The sequence below is a fragment of the Pseudophryne corroboree genome, chromosome 10 (genome assembly GCF_028390025.1).
Source record: "Pseudophryne corroboree isolate aPseCor3 chromosome 10, aPseCor3.hap2, whole genome shotgun sequence".
NCBI classification, from domain to species: Eukaryota; Metazoa; Chordata; class Amphibia; order Anura; family Myobatrachidae; genus Pseudophryne; species Pseudophryne corroboree.
In genome coordinates, this window is record NC_086453.1 from 280,742,871 (window position 1) to 280,759,819 (window position 16,949).

Below are 16,949 nucleotides of genomic sequence, written 5' to 3' on the forward strand. Positions count from 1 at the left end.
AACATATATCATAACCTAATGAACACAGCAACTTTATAAACTTACCGCTGGCGGTGGTAGTATCTTTTGAGGAAAGGGTGAGGTGCTGCGCCCACTGCAAAGTTACTGCTGCCAGTATCAACTAGAATATTAAGCTGAAAGATAAGACAGTAAACAATTAAACATATCTTTGTCACAAACATTTACTTACAATGTATGAGTTAACATTCTGACATTCAATTATTTACTGATTTAAAATTAATGAACGATTATCTTTCTGCAGAATGAGGTTTACACAAAAAGAAAATACAGGAATAATCATATGCTAAAGCCAGAAAGAAATACACAGATGTGTCATTATATACTGCTGCCGCAGTCGCGCAAAACAGCCCTTCCCAGGTCCCGTGGAACTCGGTTTGCTCTGACCATCTTTTACGTTTAAATGTGCATCTAAGGGGGTCATTCCGAGTTGATCGTAGCTGTGCTAAATTTAGCACAGCTACGATCATCTTCCCTGACATGTGGAGGGACGCACAGCACAGGGCTAGTCCGCCCCGCATGTCAGTCCCCCCCCCCCGCACAAATACAAAAGCATCGCACAGCGGCGATGCTTTTGTATTTCTGGAGTAACTCCCGGCCAGTGCAGCTCCTGCGGCTGGCCGGGAGTTGTTCGTCGCTGCCGCTGGCCGCAGCGGTTGCGTGAGACGTCACGCAGCCGCCGGGGCCCGCACCCCCCCCCAATGGTCCGGTCACACCTGCGTTGGCCGGACCGCTCCCCCTAACCGGCGGCGTTAAGTCCAGCCCCCTCCTACCCAGCGACCGCCTCTGTCTCAGTGGCGATCGCTAGGCAACGACGACTGCCATGCGCCGGCACACTGCTGTGCTGGCACATGCGCAGTTCCAACCCGATCACTGCGACAAACTGCAGCGAGCGATCGGGTAGGAATGACACCCTAAATTACAATGTGATGCGACAAAATCGTTTCAGGAGACTGCACTGATTAATTTGATTTGTGACACTTGTACATCTGTGAGTCTGAATCTGTATACGAAGTGCTACAAGATCCGTTGTGCTTCATCTGAGACTTTGTAAATGTTTCAATCCAATTTCTGTGCAGTTAAAGTCACAGCCCAGTATGTGTGGTACAGCATGAGTAGTGTTTCGCTGTGTCTGTGGTCGAATAAGATGCACACTTAAAGAAAAAATTGCTTTGCTACACCATCTTGTGCTGCATGGCGCATTGAGGCTAGGTATATGAGTACATATGTGTAGGTGCCTCTTACCTCAGGCCATAGTATAGAAAGGTTTTGGGGATAAATTTACTTTTTAATGCCATGTGGCTGCCAGTGGCAGGTCAAGATACTAGATGGTCCAGTGCAGAACTTACACAGAGGGTTCTCCTGGTGACTAGACTTCAAATCTGAACTAGGGTTATAAATAATGCAAAACATTTTTTTTAATTGCATAATAAATCGCACGCAGTTCTGCTCGGAAATAAATGCGGATCTTTGACTATATTCTGGGTTGACTGCATCAGTGCAGGTACACCACCCCAATCCATCTGCTTGTGAAACTATTGTCACCATCTCTATCCTTAGTGCAAGAGTTTCGGCTGAAAACAGGCAGATCCCTGCATACTTACAACACTGAGTAGCCCACAATTCTATCTACAAGCTCCCAGCGTCACACTTAGCCAACGGCCAAATGCCAAATGGTGTTATTGCCAATAACAACCAATCAGATTCTAGGTGCAAGAGTTTCGGCTGAAATCAGGTGGATCACTGCATACTTACAACACTGAGTAGCCCACAATTCAAGCTCCCAGTGTCACACTTAGCCAACCGGCATATGCCAAATAGTGGTATTGCCAAAAGCAACCAATCACATTATAGGGATAATTTCTCTACTGCATTCTAGAAAATGATAGAATCTGATTGGTTGTCATGGGTTGCAATATCACCACTTGTCTTAGAAGCTTTAGTAAATCTACCCCAAAGTGTAGTTGCAGCTGAGATGCATACGACTCGGAATCGCCTGTAGGGGGTAATTCAGACCTGATCGCTTGCTAGCATTTTTTGCTGCGATCAGGTCAGAACTGCGCATGCGTATGCACCGCAATGCGCAGGCGCGTCGCACGGGTACAAAGCGGATCGTGGCTGTGCGATGGGTTTTACGAAGAATCTATTTGCAAGGAGATTGACAGGAAGAGGGCATTTGTGGGTGGCAGCTGACCGTTTTCAGGGAGTGGTTGGAAAAATGCAGGCGTGTCTAAGCGTTTACAGGGAGGGTTCTTGACGTCAATTCCGGTCCTGAACTGGGCTGTGCAGAGACTGCACAAGATTTGTTTGCACAGCTCTGCTACACATGCGTTCGCACACTTGCAAAGCTAAAATACACTTCCCTATGGGCGGCGACTATCCGTTTGCAGCGCTGTAAAAAAACCCTAGCGAGCGATCAGGTCTGAATTAGGCCCGTAGTTGCTTCAAATTGTGTATGCAGGCTTTCATGTATGTGTAGTTGCTAAAAATCGTGAGATCCATGGACGTGCTTAACTAGGCCTAATACAGTGGTGTGAAAAAGTTTTTGCCTCCTTTCTGATTTCATCTACTTTTTGATATTAGTCGCACTTAATTGTTTCAGATCTTTAAACAAAACTGAATATAGGACAAAGACAACCTGAGTAAACACAAAATACAGTTTTTGAATAATCATTTTATTTATTGCATGATGCTTATATGTGATGTTTCAATAAAAAACATGTTTCAGAAATAGAATTTCTTACAATTTTATGTCTGTTATCTTAAAGCCTGTCGAGAATGTGATTTCCTGAAAGGTATACTGGCTTTAAATTCTTATACCACAGCAAATATCATGATCACTAGGTGATTCATCACGCCCTACGGGCGCTCTTCACACTGTCGCAAGGGGCTATGCCCCTTTAACCCTTTCACGTCCTTGGGGGCGTGCAATATTTGTATTATATGGAGTATTACCTCCAATCAGAGCCGGCCCTAAACAATATGATGCCCTAGGCAAGATTTTGGCTGGTGCCCCCTAGCACCACCGCTAGTTCTGCTTCTGACCTTGCACCTCTTTCCCAGCACCATCACCCCTCACCCATAGCAGTCATTTTTTTTTGTTTTCCTACCCCCTGTAATTTAAATTACATTCGGCGCACAGCCCAAAAAGGTATGTGTTTTTGCTAGCAAGGGGCATGGCCACACAATAGTACCCCCAATTCAAATTATGCCTCACAGTAGTGCAACTTTATTCACATTATATCATGCAATAGTGTCCCTTATTCATATTACATCACACAGTAGTACCACTTTACCTTATATACGTTACTCCTCATGTGCCCCTCATTCACATAACATCATACGGAATTGCTCCTTATTCACATTACACCACACCATATTGCTCTTTATTTTCATTACACCACACCATATTGCTCTTTATTCTCATTACACCACACCATATTGCTACTTATTCACATTACACCACACCATATTGCTCCTTACTCACATTACACCACGCCATATTGCTCCTTATTCACATTACACCACGCCATATTGCTCCTTATTCACATTACACCACGCCATATTGCTCCTTATTCACATTAGACCACACAGCAGTGCCCTTTCTATACGTTACGCCACACAGTAGAGCACCTTATACACATAATACCACACAGTAATGCCCCTTACACATATGACACACATTATTAATGTCCTTATAAACATAATGCACCTTACACATTATGCCAACCCTTGATAATGCCCTTATACACATAATGACACATATAGTTCCTGGTGTGAGTCAATTGTCAGCTCTGCTAACGTCGGGTGCCTATTTTTTTAATGAAAATGCATCTTATTTGCATTGCTATGTGACTAGGATACACAAGCAGCTTCTGCTGATTAAAATGATATGCGGCATGCCTATATACTGTGTGAGACTGTGGCTGTATCTGCATATGAAATGCTGCACGCAGAATATAGGCACGCCGCATATCATTTTAATCAGCAGAAGCTTCTAATGCCCCTAGGCATACCAGATGCCCTAGGCAATGGCCTAGTTTGCCTATGCCTAGGGCCGACGCTGCCTCCAATCATAATTTCTCTAACGTCCTAAGTGGATGCTGGGGACTCCGTAAGGACCATAGGGAATAGCGGCTCCGCAGGAGACTGGACACATCTAAAGAAAGCTTTAGGACTATCTGGTGTGCACTGGCTCCTCCCCCTATGACCCTCCTCCAAGCCCCAGTTAGATCTTTGTGCCCGAACGAGAAGGGTGCACACTAGGGGCTCTCCTGAGCTTCTTAGTGAAAGTTTTAGTTTAGGTTTTTTATTTTCAGTGAGACCTGCTGGCAACAGGCTCACTGCATCGAGGGACTAAGGGGAGAAGAAGCGAACTCACCTGCGTGCAGAGTGGATTGGGCTTCTTAGGCTACTGGACATTAGCTCCAGAGGGACGATCACAGGCCCAGCCTGGATGGGTCCCAGAGCCGCGCCGCCGGCCCCCTTACAGAGCCAGAAGGCAGAAGAGGTCCGGAAAATCGGCGGCAGAAGACGTCCTGTCTTCAACAAGGTAGCGCACAGCACTGCAGCTGTGCGCCATTGCTCTCAGCACACTTCACACTCCGGTCACTGAGGGTGCAGGGCGCTGGGGGGGGGGGGCGCCCTGAGACGCAATAAAAAACACCTTGGATGGCAAAAAATGCATCACATATAGCTCCTGGGCTATATGGATGCATTTAACCCCTGCCAGAATACATAGAAAAACGGGAGATAGGCTCCGCCCCCTTATCGGCGGCCTTATCTCCTCAGCACACTGGCGCCATTTTCCCTCATAGCTCCGTTGGAGGGAAGCTCCCTGTCTCTCCCCTGTAGTCACTACACTACAGAAAGGGTTAAAAAAGAGAGGGGGGGGGGGCACTAATTATGCGCAGTATTAAAGATACAGCAGCTATAAGGGGAAAAACACTTATATAAGGTTATCCCTGTATATATATAGCGCTCTGGTGTGTGCTGGCAAACTCTCCCTCTGTCTCCCCAAAGGGCTAGTGGGGTCCTGTCCTCTATCAGAGCATTCCCTGTGTGTGTGCTATATGTCGGTACGTTTGTGTCGACATGTATGAGGAGAAAAATGATGTGGAGACGGAGCAGATTGCCTGTAATAGTGATGTCACCCCCTAGGGGGTCGACACCTGAGTGGATGAACTGTTGGAAGGAATTACGTGACAGTGTCAGCTCTGTATAAAAGACAGTGGTTGACATGAGACAGCCGGCTACTCAGCTTGGGCCTGTCCAGACGTCTCATAGGCCGTCAGGGGCTCTAAAGCGCCCGTTACCTCAGATGGCAGATATAGACGCCGACACGGATACTGACTCCAGTGTCGACGGTGAAGAGACAAATGTGACTTCCAGTAGGGCCACACGTTACATGATTGAGGCAATGAAAAATGTTTTACACATTTCTGATAATACGAGTACCACCAAAAAGGGGTATTATGTTCGGTGAGGAAAAACTACCTGTAGTTTTCCTGAATCTGAGAAATTAAATGAGGTGTGTGATGATGCGTGGTTTTCCCCCGATAACAACTGATAATTTCTAAAATGTTATTGGCATTATATCCTTTCCCGCCAGAGGTTAGGGTGCGTTGGGAAACACCCCCTAGGGTGGATAAAGCGCTCACACGCTTGTAAGGGCTCTACCCTCTCCTGAGATGGCCGCCCTTAAGGATCCTGCTGATAGAAAGCAGGAGGGTATCCTAAAATGTATTTACACACATACTGGTGTTATACTGCGACCAGCAATCGCCTCAGCCTGGATGTGCAGTGCTGGGTTGGCGTGGTCGGATTCCCTGACTAAAAATATTGATACCCTAGATAGGGACAGTATATTTTTGCCTATAGAGCATTTAAAAGATGCATTTCTATATATGCGTGATGCACAGCGGAATATTTGCCGACTGGCATCAAGTCTAAGTGCGTTGTCCATTTCTACCAGTAGAAGGTTATGGACACGTCAGTGGTCAGGTGATGCGTATTCCAAACGGCATTTGGAAGTATTGCCTTATTAAAGGGAGGAGTTATTTGGGGTCGGTCTTTCAGACCTGGTGGCCACGGCAACAGCTGGGAAATCCACGTTTGTACCCCAGGTCGCCTCTCAACATGAGAAGACGCCGTATTATCAGGCGCAGTCTTTTCGTGGACAAGCGGGCAAAAGGTTCCTCATTTCTGCCCCGTGACAGAGGGAGAGGAAAAAGGCTGCAGAAATCAGCCAGTTCCCAGGAACAGAAACCCTCTCCCGCCTCTGCCAAGCCCTCAGTATGACGCTGGGGCTTTACAAGCAGAATCAGGCACGGTGGGGGGCCCGTCTCAATGAATTTCAGCGCGCAGTGGGCTCACTCGCAAGTAGACCCCTGGATCCTTCAGGTGATATCTCAGGGGTACAAATTAGAATTCGAGACGTCTCCCCCTCGCCGTTTCCTAAAGTCGGCTTTACCGATGTCTCCTTCTGACAGGGAGACAGTTTTGGAAGCCATTCACAAGCTGTATTCCCAGCAGGTGATAATCAAGTTACCCCTCCTGCAACAGGGAACGGGGTATTATTCCACACTGTTGTGGTACCGAAGCCGGACGGCTCGGTGAGACCGATTCTAAATCTAAAATCTTTGAACACTTACATACAGAGGTTCAAATTCAAGATTGAGTCACTCAGAGCAGTGATTGCGAACCTGGAAGAAGGGGACTACATGATGTCTCGGGACATCAAGAATGCTTACCTTCATGTCAAAATTTACCCTTCTCATCAAGGGTACCTCAGGTTTATGGTACAGAACTGTCACTATCAGTTCAGACGCTGCCGTATGGATGGTCCACGGCACCCCGGGTCTTTACCAAGGTAATGGCCGAAATGATGATATTCCTTCGAAGGAAGGGAATTTTAGTAATCCCTTACTTGGACGATTCCCTGATAAGGGTAAGATCCAGGGAACAGTTGGAGGTCGGTGTAGCACTATCTCAGGTAGTGTTGCGGCAGCACGATTGGATTCTCAATACTCCAAAATCGCAGCTGGTTCCGACGACTTGTCTTCTGTTCCTAGGGATGATCCTGGACACAGTCCAGAAAAAGGTGTTTCTCCCGGAGGAGAAAGCCAGGGAGTTATCCGAGCTAGTCAGGAACCTCCTAAAACCGAGCCAAGTCTCAGTGCATCAATGCACAAGGGTTCTGGGTAAAATGGTGGCTTCCTACGAAGCAATCCCATTCGGCAGATTCCACGCAAGAACTTTCCAGTGGGACCTGCTGGACAAATGGTCCGGGTCGCATCTTCAGATGCATCAGCGGATAACCCTGTCACCAAGGACAAGGGTGTCCCTCCTGTGGTGGTTGCAGAGTGCTCATCTTCTAGAGGGCCGCAGATTCGGCATTCAGGACTGGGTCCTGGTGACCACGGATGCCAGCCTGCGAGGCTGGGGAGCAGTCACACAGGGAAGGAATATCCAGGGCTTATGGTCAAGCCTGGAGACATCACTTCACATAAATATCCTGAAGCTAAGGGCCATTTACAATGCTCTAAGCTTAGCAAGACCTCTGCTTCAAGGTCAGCCGGTGTTGATCCAGTCGGACAACATCACGGCAGTCACCCACGTAAACAGACAGGGTGGCACAAGAAGCAGGAGGGCAATGGCAGAAGCTGCAAGGATTCTTCGCTGGGCGGAAAATCATGTGATAGCACTGTCGGCAGTATTCATTCCGGGAGTGGACAACTGGGAAGCAGACTTCCTCAGCACGACCTCCACCCGGGAGAGTGGGGACTTCACCCAGAAGTCTTCCACATGATTATAAACCGTTGGGAAAAACTCGACAGGTATTGCGCCAGGTCAAGGGACCCTCAGGCAATAGCTGTAGACGCTCTGGTAACACCGTGGGTGTACCAGTCAGTGTATGTGTTCCCTCCTCTGCCTCTCATACCCAAGGCACTGAGATTGATAAGATGGAGAGGAGTAAGCACTATATTCGTGGCTCTGGATTGGCCAAGAAGGACTTGGTAACCGGAACTTCAAGAGATGCTCACGGAGGATCTGTGGCCTCTACCTCTAAGAAGGGACCTGCTCCAGCAAGGACCCTGTCTGTTCCAAGACTTACCGCGGCTGCGTTTGACGGCATGGCGGTTGAACGCCGGATCCTGAAGGAAAAAAGGCATTCCGGATGAAGTCATCCCTATCCTGATCAAAGCCAGGAAGGATGTAACCGCAAAACATTATCAACGCATTTGGCGAAAATATGTTGCGTGGTGCGAGGCCAGTAAGGCCCGACGGAGGAAATTCAACTGGGTCGATTCCTACATTTCCTGCAAACAGGAGTGTCTATGGGCCTGAAATTGGGGTCCATTAAGGTTCAAATTTCGGCCCTGTCAATTTTCTTCCAAAAAGAACTAGCTTCAGTCCCTGAAGTTCAGACGTTTGTAAAAGGGGTACTGCATATACAGCCTCCTTTTGTGCCTCCAGTGGCACTTGGGATCTCAATGTAGTTTTTGGGTTCCAAAAGTCACATTGGTTTGAACCACTTAAATCTGTGGAGTTAAAATATCTCACATGGAAAGTGGTCATGCTGTTGGCCCTGGCCTGGGCCAGGCGCGTGTCAGAATTGGCGGCTTTATCCTGTAAAAGCCTTTATCTGATTTTCCATTCGGACAGGGCGGAATTGAGGACTCGTCCTCAGTTTCTCCCTAAGGTGGTTCCAGCGTTTCACCTGAACCAACCTATTGTGGTGCCTGCGGCTACTAGGACTTGGAGGATTCCAAGTTGCTAGACGTTGTCAGGGCCCTGAAAATATATGTTTCCAGGACGGCTGGAGTCAGGAAAACTGACTCGCTGTTTATCCTGTATGCACCCAACAAGCTGGGTGCTCCTGCTTCTAAGCAGACTATTGCTCGTTGGATTTGTAGTACAATTCAGCTTGCACATTCTGTGGCAGGCCTGCCACAGCCAAAAATCTGTAAATGCCCACTCCACAAGGAAGGTGGGCTCATCTTGGGCGGCTGCCCGAGGGGTCTCGGCTTTACAACTTTGCTGAGCAGCTACTTGGTCAGGAGCAAATACGTTTGTAAAATTCTACAAAATTGATACCCTGGCTGAGGAGGACCTGGAGTTCTCTCATTGGTGCTGCAGAGTCAGCCGCACTCTCCCGCCCGTTTGGGAGCTTTGGTATAATCCCCATGGTCCTTACGGAGTCCCCAGCATCCACTTAGGACGTTAGAGAAAATAAGAATTTACTTACCGATAATTCTATTTCTCGTAGTCCGTAGTGGATGCTGGGCGCCCATCCCAAGTGCGGATTGTCTGCAATACTGGTACATAGTTATTGTTACCAAAAAATCGGGTTATTGCTGTAGTGAGCCATCTTTTCTAGAGGCTCCTTTGTTATCATGCTGTTAACTGGGTTCAGATCACAAGTTGTACGGTGTGATTGGTGTGGCTGGTATGAGTCTTACCCGGGATTCAAAATCCTTCCTTATTGTGTACGCTCGTCCGGGCACAGTATCCTAACTGAGGCTTGGAGGAGGGTCATAGGGGGAGGAGCCAGTGCACACCAGATAGTCCTAAAGCTTTCTTTAGATGTGCCCAGTCTCCTGCGGAGCCGCTATTCCCCATGGTCCTTACGGAGTCCCCAGCATCCACTACGGACTACGAGAAATAGAATTATCGGTAAGTAAATTCTTATTTTTGTGAGTGGTTAAATATTGCACAGGCAAAGGGCGTGCGATGGTTAAGGGCAGGGCCGGATTAACAATAGGGCGGATGCCCCATTGACAATAGGCCCACAGCATCCCAGGCAGTGCAGCCAGTGGTGACAGGAAAATATTTTTCCTGTCACCACCATAGCCCAGCTCACTCTCCTACCGCCACGCAAAATAACACCACCAGCCGAGTGACAGAAGCCCCTCCTGCGTCAGCTCAGGGCCAGCAGAAGCACCGCTCCTAGGACCGAGTAAAGCACCACATCCTTCACCTGTTAGAAGTTCCGCCCCACATTGTCAGAAGCTCCGCCTTTGGACGTCCGAAGCCCCGCTTCCTGGACCATCCGAAGCCCCATCTCCTGGACCTGTCCGATGCACCTCCTCCCGGACCCTTCTGAAGCTGTACCTGCACAGTGTCAAAACTTCTGAAGCTTCTCTTGAAGCAGCTTGATTGGCTGGAGGTAAAGCTGGTGGCCAGTGGGTACGCTGGGGGGATGGGGGAGGCATGACTAATAGAGCATTCAGGACGAGGTTCACAATGCAGCTGTAACCACAGGGGTCCTATGTACATGCTGCACCCCTTGACCCCACTGCTGCTCTTCTCCCCAACTAATGCTCTCTTCCTAGGTACCACTCATGGAGGCACTGGGCTTGGTGGTGGAGAGAATGTGTGGCATCAAGTTAAGTTTTCCTCTAAATGGCCTGTGACATCAGATGTTGCTGCAGCTGCATAGGTATGACCGCATCATTCAAGCAACTGCCCCCTTAGAATATGTCCCACTTCACAGCTTTAGTACCTGTGTCTTTTACCCCGTCCCCACCTATGTTTCTGTCCCATCACACCTGCGCTACTTCTTCTTTTATCATCTGTGCCTCCACCTCCCTCCACACTTGTTCCTCTGCCCCCTCTCCACCTGTATCTCTGCCTTCTCCCTGCCTGTGCTGCCACTCTTCACTTGTGTCTCTACCATCTTCACTACCTGTGTGTCCACCCCTCTTGCCACCTGTCTTGTGCCACTGCCTCGTTCCCCACATCTGTCACACCTGTGTCTCTGGGGGTCATTCTGACCCGTTCGCACGCTGCTGTTTGTCGCAGCTGTGCGAACGGGTTGGTTCTGCGCTAGCGCTGCAGCCGCAATGCGCAGGCGCGTCGTTGCCCAGCGACAGCCTTCGCTGGGCAACGACAAGAAGACCGACGAAAGCGATCGCAAGAATATTTACAGGAGGAAGGCATTCCGGGGCATCTACTCACCGTTTTCCGGGCATGGAGATCCGAACGTAGGCTTGTCCAGGCGTTTGGAGGGCGGATGTCTGACGTCAATTCCGGGACCTGCATCGCTGGAGTGATCGCACAGGGTAAGTAACTCCTACCCTGGTCTTGATCTGCACAAAACTTTTTTTGCATAGCAGGGCCGCACAAGCGTTCACAGCCCTGCTATGCAAAAAAGCCCTCCCCCATAGGCGGCGTCTAGTTGATTGCACGGGCAGCAAAAAGTTGCTACGTGCGATCAACTCAGAATGACCCCCTCTACCTCTACCTCCATCTCCATGTGTATCTCTGCCTCCCTTCCTCCTGTGTCTCTGCCCCCTCTCCACCAGTATTTTTGCCCCCTCTTCACCTGTATCTCTGCTTTCCTCCCCACCTGTGTGTCGGCCTTCTCTCTACCTGTGCTTCCATCTCCCTATCCACCTCTATCCGTTCAGGGGGGTACACACAGAGTGATTTTGACTTAATTTCTAATCAATCTGCTTAGAAATTAAGCACACATCGGTCTGTGTGTAGGGTGCCGGCGACAGCAATGCGCGGTCTCTTGCAACGCTATCGCCAACTCTAGATTTGGCATGCATGCATGCCAAATCTAGTCAGGTCACTCACTTCACCACTGTGTGAAGTGAGCGGCCCACTGTCCCCCCCCCCCCCCTCCGCTCAGCACATATTGCGCTAAGTGGGGGGAGAGGTGTGTTCTGAGCAGTCTGTGATAGATCGCTCAGAACACATCTCTACGTGTGTACCCCCCTTACCTTCATATACACCTATGTCTCTACATTCTTTTCATCTGTGCTTCTGCCTCCCTCTCCAAATGCATCTCTGCCTCCCTCCCCACCTGTATAGCTGCCCATTTTCCAATGGGAACTCAGCCCCCTCTCCACCTATGTCTCTGCCTTCTCTCAGTCTACATTTGAGTAGGCAAACATCCAGAGTAACCCCTTCCTGATTCTATACCCAGCTGTACCCCTTTTTTCTTCAACTCCTCCCATACCCATCCTTAGGCCTACATCTCCATTCCCCCTATCCTGTCTGTATTGCCTCACTCAAAACTTCTCCCACCTCCGGAGCTGTTCTGTACACAGAGACATGAGCAAAGAGACAAAGAAAAATGTAGCGTGGAAATGCAGTGTAGTGCTGTAGGGCGGGATATACTAAGTGACATCGCCATCGATTGTTGCGATGCTAATCGCATATGTACTTATATATGTGATTAGGACTGCAAAGGACAGCTCTTCCGATGTGAACTGACCTTTGTGATCTCTGGCATGCCCTGGACTTCCGGATTTATGATTCGGGAGTTGTTCTGCACATGCGCAGAGATGACCGGGCGGCCACGGGATATGCTGGGAGGGATCCGTTCCGGATCCCTCAAACCAGCGCTGTGGAAAGAAGCCCACAGGCTTCTATGGGGTAACTCCTGAAAAAGGCATTCCCCTCTGCAGCAGTGCCACGTCGGCCATCACTTAGTACATTCAGAAAATGCGGTAAACAGGTTTTACCACATTTTCCGTTTAGTACATCCCGCCCATAGTGTGGGCAGGTAGTGCAGTTATGTACTGTTGGGAGGCAGTTTGGGGAAGTGTAGTATGGGGTGGTAGTGAAGTGATTCAGGGCCAGATGTATCATCGTTAGGAAAGTGATAAAATGGAGAGTGAAAAGTACCAGCCAATCAGCTCCTAACTGACATTTTTCAAACACAGCCTGTGACATGGTAGTTAAGAGGTGATTGGCTGGTACTTTTTCACTCTCCTTTTTATCACTTTCCAAGCGATGATGCGTCTAGCCCATAGTGTGGGATGTAGTGCAGTGATATAGGGGGTCATTTCGAGTTGATCACTAGCTGCCGTTGTTCGCAGCGCAGCGTCCAGGCCAAAAATGGTCAATTCTGCGCATGCGTATGGGGCGCACGCGCGTCGTACTTACACAAAAGCCGATGCAGTTTTACACAAGCTCTAGCGACGCTTTTCAGTCGCACTGCTGATCGTTGAGTGATTGACAGGAAGTGGGTGTTTCTGGGTGGTAACTGACCATTTTCGGGGAGTGTGTGTAAAAACACAGACGTGCCAGATAAAAACGCAGGAGTGGCTGGGGAAACGGGGGAGTGGCTGGCCGAACGCAGGGCATTTTGTGACGTCAAAACAGGTACTAAACAGACTTAAGTGATCGCAAGGTAGGAGTAAGTCTCGAGCTACTCAGAAACTGCACAATATTTTTTAGTAGCAATGCAGCGATCCTTTCGTTCGCACTTCTGCTAAGCTAAGATACACTCCCAGAGGGTGGCGGCTTAGTGTTTGCACTGCTGCTAAGAGCAGCTAGCGAGCGATCAACTCGGAATGAGGGCCATAGTGTGGGGAGGTAGCATAGTGATGTACTATGGAGTAGTAGCTCAGTTAGACTGTATAGTGCAGGGATGAGGTGTGAGTAGATAACAGTAATGTAGTGTTGAGAGTTAGTTTGGGGAGGTATAATGCGGCGATGCAGTGTGGGAAGGTAGCGTAGTGATATAGTGCAGGAACGTAGTGTAAGTAGGTAGCATAGTAATGTAGTGTAAATCGGAGAGCTCTCCAGTTAGCTGGTCATGGGGCTCCCGCTCTGTGACCCCAGTCAACTGTGCTGTAGACTGGTAACTAACTGTACAGCATTTGAGATGCCGGATCACAGCTGATCTAGGTCACAGAGTTCGCAATCAGCTGACTGGAAGAGAGAGCTCACCAATCACCAGGCAGGTAAGTGTAGGTGGAGGTGGGTGAGGGTCACAGGGATGGGGGTGGGGGTCACATGTGCTTTACAATCTCAGGGTAATTTTCGTGAAAAATACCCTGAGAAACGTGCTAACTGGATTCTCAGGAACAGAGCTTTCTCGCAAGCTCTGCCCCTGTATGCGATAATTGACACACTCTTGCGATGTATTCAATTATCGAAATGCGATTTTGGCCAAATTTATCACATCCTATCCATATCTTTATGCAGATTGTGATAAATATGACCTATAGTGCAGAGATGTAGTGATAATAGTGAAGAGCTGTAGCGTGGGAAGGAAGTGCAGTGATGTAGTATGTATGGCACACAATGGGCCCTTCATAAATTTCAGCTCCAGGCCCTTGCGGACCTTAATCTGGCACTGGTTAAGGGGCCGTAGCCCCTTGCGACGGTGTGCATTGCGCACACAGGGCCTGATGAATCACCTAGTAGGTGCTGTGGTTGGGGGAGTGGTGGGTGCAGGGGAGACGTGGATGGGGTCAGGGGGTGGGGTGGTTGCGGGGGGCCGGGGATGAAGTAGGGGGTCTGGAGGTGCTGTCCGTGGGGGAGGTGCGGGTGCAGGGGGGGTGCATTTGGGGAGGGCTGGGGGCAGGATGGGATGTGTTTGGGGGGGGGGGGGGGGGGGTTTCAGAGGTGCTACGGGTGGGGGAGGGGTGGTTGTGGGGTGCTGTGGATGGGGTCTGTAGATGCTGCGGATGGGGTGGTTGTGGGTGGCCCTTGGATGGGGGCAGGAGCTGCTGTGGGTGGGGGAGGGGTTATGATTTGATACCTATGAGGGTTGGGGGTCATCCCCTTTAATATTGTACTCTACAACACACTTATCTTCCAGTTTAATGCATATGATATACATAGCACACTGTGCAGTACATGGTGCAGTACATGTAATTGTTGTGAACCATGAGTGTCAGTGCAGATGTGTAATGATAGCCAGCGGCACATGCTATACCGCTGTATACCACACAGGAGACTGGTATAGGTATATCAACAGTAGTCAGCAGTGTAAGCCACTCCGTTGTATGAGTCCCACCGCCAGCCATGTCACGTTTACTCGGCGCCCGCGAGGACTGATGGCGCATCTGCTGGCCTCTCCCCTCCTCTCCGTATTAGCGGTTGCTGTAACAGCAGCCGCCGCCGGCCTGTGGCTGTGTAACGGGCAATGTATAACAACTGTGAACCCTAGCCGGCTGCTGTTACAGCAACCGCTAATATGGAGAGGAGAGGGAAGGGGAGAGCCCAGGAGACGCGCCATCAGCCCTCACGGCCGCCGAGTAAACGTGACTTGCTGGCGATGGGACGCATACAACGGAGCGCTTTACACTGCTGACTACCTATGAGATACCTATACCAGGCTCCTGTGTGTTATATAGTGGGATAGCATGTGCCGCTGGCTATCATTACACATCTGCACTGACACTCATGGTTCACAACAATTACATGTACTGCACCACATGTAAAAGTTACTACACACGGAGACAGTGTGCTATGTATATCATGTGCATTACAGTGGAAGATAATATTCTCCTGCTGTACAGGCACCACAGCTTTCCCCCGACGGAGAGTCCCTCCTCAGCCCAGTGAAGACCAGGCCAGGGAACACACAGCAGGCAAAGGGCAGAGCCTCCCATTGGATGTAACCTGTGTGGGAGGGCGTTTCTCAGCCAATCAGCTGTGGGCTGGGTGAGTTAGACCTAGCGCTAACACAATGAGAGCTCCTAGCCACGCCTAGCGTTATCCACACAGTCACAGAGTGACAGAACTGGGCTATTATATAGGAGATATGTATGTATATATATATATATATATATATATATATATATATAAAATCTTTTTTTTCCGTCTTCAAAAAAATAATTTTGCATAAGTTTAAATACATGCTCACCTAATTTACTCATAAGAAACCCTGACAATTTCTGAGCAGTTTTTAGAGAAACAAATCATCACTTGGTGGTTAAGAAACATTGGGGGTAATTCCAAGTTGATCGCAGCAGGAAATTTTTTAGCAGTTGGGCAAAACCATGTGCACTGCAGGGGAGGCAGATATAACATGTGCAGAGAGAGTTAGATTTGGGTGGGTTATTTTATTTCTGTGCAGGGTAAATACTAGCTGCTTTATTTTTACACTGCAATTTAGATTGCAAATTGAACACACCACACCCAAATCTAACTCTCTCTGCACACGTTATATCTGCCTCCCCTGCAGTGCACATGGTTTTGCCCAACTGCTAAAAAATTTCCTGCTGCGATCAACTTGGAATCACCCCCATTGACTGTTCAGAGTGGAACTAGCCAGGGATGTCTGTTATCCTCTCAACATATTAGAAGTGTTCAAAGTTGAGAGCAGCTCTCTCTTTATAATTTGCACAAGATGATGCAAAGATATAGGTAAATTTCAGGGTATAAAGTTAAGTATTTATAGAGGCCATGCTCTTACATGTTCCTCTTCCTGACAAAGTAATCATAATCAATATATACGAGAAGAATCACTCCAGTCTGACTTGGCCACTTGGAAGCCCAACATCAAAGTTGGATCAGCCTGCAGTGTGTTTTTCCACTTTCATTTTGAGGGTGACTCCAAATCCAGACCTCCACGGGTTAATAAATTTGATTTCCATTGATCATTTTTATGTGATTTTGTTGTCAGCACATTCAACTATGTAAAGAACAAAGTATTTAATAAGAATATTTCATTCATTCAGATCTAGGATGTGTTATTTTAGTGTTCCCTTCATTTTTTTGAGCAGTGTATATATATATATATATATATATATATAATATACACACAGCCTGCTAGATTTAATGTGTACCTGCCACACCTTTATGGCTTTTAAAGGTACACTAGTCACCTTTTGCACTGGCTCAAAGATGATTGCTAAGGAACAGCTGAGACAGGTTCAGGATAATAAGGTCCACACAGGGGTGCATGAGAAAGCTAGTGGCCACGGTTAGTAAGAGCTAACCATAGATTAACCCCATCGTATACACACAGAGAAAAAAACACAGCACTCACCACACCAGAAGCGGGGCACAGCTATGCACTTACCACTCACAGGGTGGGGTGCATGTAACACAGCACTCTCCACCACAAAAGCGGGGTACACAGCTGTACTTACCACTCACAGGGCGGGGTGCATGTAGCCCATGAGCACATCGCTCTAATAAATACAAACAAAGAACCCAGCACTCACCAAAGT

The 16,949-nt window shown here is 48.5% G+C and overlaps 1 protein-coding gene across 1 annotated transcript in view; it reads right to left on the reverse strand.

Moving 5' to 3' along the window:
- The window catches only part of BACE1 (beta-secretase 1), an 84,429-nt gene that overhangs the window by 31,844 nt on the left and 35,636 nt on the right, over positions 1-16,949 (reverse strand). The window contains exon 2 of the mRNA XM_063943317.1: positions 46-134. Coding sequence (XP_063799387.1) covers positions 46-134 — 89 coding nt within the window. The remainder of the gene's footprint in view (positions 1-45; positions 135-16,949) is intronic.